Below are 6,226 nucleotides of genomic sequence, written 5' to 3'. Positions count from 1 at the left end.
AATTTTGCGCATGAATTACTTAGTCCTTGCTCTTTATAATATAAAAGTGTCAGTTACTGGAACCTTGTTAAACTGTTACACCTGAACGTTATCAAGCCCCAGTGATCAAATTACGGGAAGCTGTGAGGGAAAAAAGCCATTTACGGGACACGAAAGTCAAAAAATGATATTACTGCATAACAATGTTCGTTCGCATACAGCAAAACCGACCCAAGAACTAATTTTCTCCTTAGGCTGGGAAATTCTCCAGTGTATGGCATATTCTCCTAATTTGGCTCCATCCGACATGCACTTATTCAGATCAATGCAATCTCGTGTGGCTGACCAACGGTTTTCTAAAGTTGAAGATGTTCACAAATGGCTGGATAAGTATTTTACCTCGAAACCACTAAGCTTCTATCGCGAGGGCATCTATCATATACTTGATAAATGGCAAAAGACCATAGATGCTAATGAAGAATATTTTAATTATTAACATTTCCAATAAGTATATTTTTAACGAAACTTAATTTCACCAAAAAATGCTCAGTTTCTATTTGTACACCTAATTAAATCAATCACTTTAGGGTGTAAATGGTTCGTGTATTTGTATAATCTAAGTGACTCGTACAACACGAATTCATATAACACAGAATCTACCGTGTTAAGGGACTCTATTGTAGTCATTTTAATGCATAAAATGATGTTACGCATCATCCATTTCAACAATGCAATTTTTGGGTATTAATTCCATCAATCTGGCATGAGCCTTTAATGTCGAATCTTCGTTCGATGATTCTATTGTCAGTTTAACTTTGTAAACACTAAAACACGAATTTCATTCAAGGAAGAACTCAATTTTTCTGAATTTAACATTCTCTTACGACACCTTACCATACCAACCTGTGAAATAATTTGGGATAACACCCAAAACGTACATCTGGAAACTGATCCACAACCTGCTGCAACTGGGTCACAATTTTATGTTCTGGCAAGTTGCAGAACAAATACCTGCTATAAAATCGGTTTGCACACCGAAACAATATGGGACTCACTTCCAAAAATGTCTTCTGCAGTAACTCTGGTATACCTGGGAACATGTATACATTTTTTATTGAAACCATTGGATAAGCTAGATCACTGCCTGAGACTGTTTTATAGTTCAGCATCGATGATTTTGGAATCTAAAAAGGAAAAATGTATAAACCTAAAAAAATATTCAAATTTAAGTAATGCAACATCTACATACATAGGCGAGTTTCATACCAGCACCTGAAGAATCTTCAGTTCTATAAAATTCACAACAAATATCTTTTAGCTCTGGATGTAAATATAGCGGTTTATTAAATGCAAGTGCAACTCCTAGAAATTGTTATTATTGCTTCAACTTAATCTATACAAATGAGAACAAATACCCTCATAAGTGACATCATCATGAGTAGGCCCAATACCTCCAGTGGTCAAAACATAATCATACTTCCTTGAAAAGTTTTGTACTTCATTACTAATCATTTCCACATCATCTGGAATGATGGAAATCTAAAACATCTAGTATTTTAAAATGAATATGGTCTTGAAACTGAATTGAATGACACTGAACCTTTCTCAATCGAAGCCCTAATCTGTGCAGCTCCTTAGCTAGGAATCTGGAATTTGAGTCTAGTACCTCTCCCTTTAAAATTTCATCCCCTATAACTGTGATGTAAGGTTTAGATTAGGAGATTCAAATACAGTGTAACATCCTTAATCTGGACATATTTTGCTCTAAATATCCAGTAATCCATACATACATTTTCAAGAGTCATAATTTGGAAGCATCCTTTTACTCTGGACACCTGAACTTTGAATGTGCATTCTTCGCATTAAAACTTCAAGCTCAGGTGTTACAACCTGCAGATTTGGTTTAGGTGTCCCACAGTATGATAAAATATACTAGTTGATCGTAAGATTTGACTTATTATACAACACATGTTATGGCTGATTGCGATAGTGGTAATTTAGAGAATAAGTGTGTAATATAAGGTTTCATCAGATGAATCAATTTATGACCAAGCAGGTTCAAGAGAGAATTCATAAATGGGTAAGTAACAGGGCTATATATTTACTTAGAACTTTTCAAATAGCAGATTTATAACCTTCATGAAGTTTCACTATATATATCACCTTAAAACGATTTCCAAATAGGAGTTACAGGCTGGATATGTTGTTAATTTAAACAGCCCCCATGCATTTAATTGTTCGAATTAATGAGGTTACACTGTAGTGATGTTCACTTGCCTACAATCCCAGCTGAGGTAACATTGGGCTTTTTTTGAATTGCAGAGCTAGAAAGGGTGAAATTTCGAATGGGGCCCAAAATAACCCGACTAAAGAATTTTAAATCCATTAATTCTGTGTGAAATTACCACAATCACCTAACATTAAAAATTAACAAATAATGTGTATTTTTTTAGGAAATTAGAAGCAAGAAATCAAAAGTTAACGCATAAATAAAGAAGTCATATTTATTTTAATTAACAATCTTTTTAAATTTAAATTCAAGATTGAAAATAGTTTACAAACTTGACATCGTTTTCAACAGCTGATCTAATACCTACAATAGACGTTGCTAATGTTGAGGAAAAAATGTATAATTTTGCGGCATTAGGTATGCACTAAATTTGAGCATTTTTACTTTATTTTAAACAATAACTACTTAATTTCTGATTTACCTCCATCTCCCTTCTAACTCACAATATACAGCATACGTAATTACATCTTTCTTCTGATCGTCCTTATATCCACCATTTTGATTTTACCGCGTCGCATGTCTTCAATGTCAACGTCTCGAAATCCTCATTTTCGCAATGGCATCAATTGGCAATTTTGGCAAGTCAATTATGAGCGGGTAAAGTAAGATTAGAGCCGGTTTTATCCCTAGATATCTTCCCCCATTTATTAAGAAACCACGTTAAAATCTAAAAAATGGGTTCGTATTTGTCGGAACCAGTTACAGAAAAAATTTCAACGGATGAGTCCAACGATAAATTAACCTATGGAGCAAGTTCCATGCAAGGATGGCGAGTAAGCCAAGAGGTAAGGCATTGTGATATTTAAGTTTATCGGTTGTTTTCAGCCTCTTTCATGGTAATTTTATGCCACAATATGAATAGTTTGCTTAAAATTGTCTAAAACATGGGTTGCAACCTTCCATCATCTGTATTAATAACCCATATTATTGAATTTCCTGTCCTGACAAGACGCTGCTTGAATCACGTTTTTATGGTTGTTTTAGATACACATTATTATAGTTGTTGTATTAAATACATCAACAGCACATGAAAATTTTTTCAATATCTACGTTTTCAACGAAAAACTTTTTTCAATTTTGGCGGGAGTACAGAAAATTTCTATTTTATAACTATTAAGATTCATTTCTTCAAAGACATATCTTTATATTCTTGACACTTTCAGGACGCACATAACACAATCCTGGACTTTGAAGAAAACACTTCATTTTTCGCAGTATATGATGGCCACGGAGGCCATGAAGTCGCTCAGTACTGTTCCCAGAAATTACCCCAGTACATTAGAGAGACTGAAGCATATAAAAAGGGTGATATTGAACAAGCCCTTATAGATGGATTTTTAGGATTTGATGCCACCATTGCTACACCTGAAGTTGTATCTATTTTAAAGGTATTTATTTGAGATAATGTAGATATCTGTTCTCTAGAGAATTTTTTTGTGGTATAGGAAATTGCCAGTGAAAAGGAAGCTGAAGAATCTGATGAGGAAGAGAATTACCATAACCTGTATGAAGAGGCTTCAATGCCTATTGAGAAGGTCATAGAGAAATACACAAATTTAGTGAATCCAACTCTGAACAGTTTAAAAAAAGGAGAGAAGTTACCTAAAAGTCCTATGATCGCTGCAAAGAAGGACAGTTCTGTAAGCACAAAAATAATTCTGAAATTGCCATGTTTTTCATTTTAAGTTTCTTAGGTTGCATCAGCCTCAAGTTCAACTGCTGATACTGACAGCAACTTAATTGCTTCACCTCAAGGCAGCAGTAGCAGTAATAATCATTGTGAGGCTGAGGCTGGATGTAGCGGTAGCAGTAAGTCTGAACCAGATAGCAGTTCAGCCACCAATGGAGATATAAACAAAGGTTCAAAGAAAGAAGGTAATTTCAATTAATCCAAATTTCAAGCAAACCAATAAAAGTATTTCTGTTGTAGCTGAAGATGTAAAGAATACCTCAGATGTTACACCCACATCAAATGGTCCTATTCCTAATATTGAAGTCTCAAGTCCTGAGGACATGCAGGCCAGTGAAGCAGATACTAATACTCCTTCAGATAAAATGGAAGTTAGCGAAAGTAAGGAACAGGTGGATGAAGAAGTTAAAGAAGAAGCTCCCAAAGATGGTGTAAAAAGTTCTGTGAATGGGGACATTGTCAGTATTAAAGGTAAAGGTATGTGTGGGTTATTGGGCTGGTAGGATTATAATAGGAGTCAATAATTTCTAATTAGTATATTTCTTTGACAAAAGGCTTGTTTTTTTGAGACTTTTTCCCCTTAGCTTTCCTTATTAAAATGTCTCATTAAAAAAATTCAACTAGTACTCTTTATTTAGCTACTCTTAACAAGATGTCAGCTAAAAAAAAGTACAAAAAGATTCTCAAAGAGTATTTCTAAAGGAAAACTTGTTCATTTTCAAAATATATACTTTATTATAATCAGAAAATTGTTGACTCCCTGGTATGGTATGTTCTTTTGATTACATGATTTTTTAGTTTCCTTTAAATTTAGGCAAATCACCCATGAAGAAACCATTGCTAAAGACACCTGAGAAAAGTGGAAGACCAACAAGAAATGCCGCTCAATTGTATAAAAAATTGTTAGATTTCAAACCAGATAGTGACGAGGAGGAAGACACAGAAGATGAGGAGGATAAGACTTTTGTGGAGCCAGAAGGTAAAGTCAAAATTGGAATTGAATAACGTCGGAATGGAATTGAAAAGTCAACATTAGTGCAATTATTGAATTTGTGCCAAATAACACTCCTCTGTTTAAATAGAAATGGGGGATATGGGAAAAAATTAAATGGGAACTGAGATCAGTTTTACGTTGAATTTCAACACTTGCAAAATTTTTGCACGACTGTTACCTCCTCTAAATGTGGCCATTGTTACCATTATTTGTGTTGTTTGAAGTTAATTCCGATGAAGACGAGGAAGAAGCTGACGGCTCTGGCAACAGCAGCGACGGAGATGATGAAGACGATGGTGAAGAAGAGGAAGAAGAGCTGGATGAAGATGGTCAACATGAGCTAGAATTCTCCAGGACCATTAAAGAAGAACCTGGCTCAGATAGTGGTTGTACCGCCGTGGTAGCAATTTTAAAAGGTCGCGATTTGTACGTTGCCAATGCCGGAGATTCCAGATGTGTTGTTTGTAGAAATGGTAAATCATATCTGGTCTTAATCAATTATTTTAATGCTAAAGTTTCATTGATGAATAGGTCAGGCAGTGGAAATGTCATTTGATCATAAACCCGAAGACGCACCAGAACGTGCACGAATAGTAAATGCGGGCGGCAAAGTGACAGCCGACGGCAGAGTGAATGGAGGACTGAATTTGAGCAGGGCGATTGGCGATCATGCCTATAAGGAAAATAAAGATCTTAGCGAAAGGGAACAAATGATTACTGGTAAGCACTTGAGTGTGAAAACTGAAAGTGAGAAGGAGGGATGAAGAAATCTGAAACTAAATCTCAAAGCAAGAATTTGAAGTAGTTGTAATAAAGAGTGCATGTTTATGTGACATTTTTATGTTCAATTGTTTAATTAAATTTAACATTTAGTTTATGGGTACTGGTTGAACTAACATATTTATTTTTCTTTCTGCATTATCAATTCTACTGTTTTAATATTTGGATCGCATCCTTAAGGTTTTTCAGAATTTTCATACTCGTACTCATCTCATACTCGGTAATATCCTATTAGATATCTCAAAATATTATCCTCACTGTCAAACCTTTATTTTTCAGCATTACCGGATATAAAGAAGCTAGAAATCAACCCGGGCGAAGACGAATTCATGGTATTAGCGTGTGATGGCATTTGGAATTATATGTCAAACCAGGAAGTAGTCGATTTTGTAAAGTCTAGAATTGAAGAAAGTTCCGACAAAGTTTCACATATATGCGAAGAAGTACGTATAGAAAGCAATGGTTCTAAGCAATCATAATCCTGAACATCTTT

General features: G+C 34.9%; 2 protein-coding genes across 5 annotated transcripts in view; one reads left to right on the top strand and one right to left on the bottom strand.

Annotated features, from left to right (window-relative positions):
* Positions 1-326: 326 nt before the first annotated feature.
* Positions 327-2,471, bottom strand: LOC136413452 (FAD synthase-like). The gene is made up of 6 exons (XM_066397022.1): positions 2,257-2,471; positions 1,580-1,674; positions 1,395-1,518; positions 1,229-1,341; positions 883-1,163; positions 327-803 (listed from the first exon to the last, which is right to left on the bottom strand). Exons 1-6 carry the CDS (start codon positions 2,363-2,365, stop codon positions 686-688), a joined length of 840 nt encoding a protein of 279 aa, XP_066253119.1. The 5' UTR covers positions 2,366-2,471; the 3' UTR covers positions 327-685.
* A 325-nt stretch (positions 2,472-2,796) lies between these two features.
* The window catches only part of LOC136413450 (probable protein phosphatase CG10417), a 77,222-nt gene continuing 73,792 nt past the window's right edge, over positions 2,797-6,226 (top strand). For 3 of the 4 annotated variants that reach the window (XM_066397018.1, XM_066397017.1, XM_066397016.1), the window contains exons 1-9: positions 2,797-3,054; positions 3,433-3,657; positions 3,715-3,909; positions 3,964-4,144; positions 4,200-4,436; positions 4,774-4,938; positions 5,178-5,426; positions 5,485-5,673; positions 6,013-6,176. In XM_066397018.1, the coding sequence (XP_066253115.1) occupies positions 2,944-3,054; positions 3,433-3,657; positions 3,715-3,909; positions 3,964-4,144; positions 4,200-4,436; positions 4,774-4,938; positions 5,178-5,426; positions 5,485-5,673; positions 6,013-6,176 (1,716 nt within the window). In that variant the 5' untranslated portion in view covers positions 2,797-2,943. The remainder of the gene's footprint in view (positions 3,055-3,432; positions 3,658-3,714; positions 3,910-3,963; positions 4,145-4,199; positions 4,437-4,773; positions 4,939-5,177; positions 5,427-5,484; positions 5,674-6,012; positions 6,177-6,226) is intronic. The other variant, XM_066397020.1, reaches the window with a different exon arrangement.

This window comes from Euwallacea similis, chromosome 14 (genome assembly GCF_039881205.1).
Source record: "Euwallacea similis isolate ESF13 chromosome 14, ESF131.1, whole genome shotgun sequence".
Classification (NCBI taxonomy): domain Eukaryota; kingdom Metazoa; phylum Arthropoda; class Insecta; order Coleoptera; family Curculionidae; genus Euwallacea; species Euwallacea similis.
The sequence above is the reverse complement of the archived record's forward strand: the minus strand, read 5'-3'. Positions and strand labels throughout refer to the sequence as shown.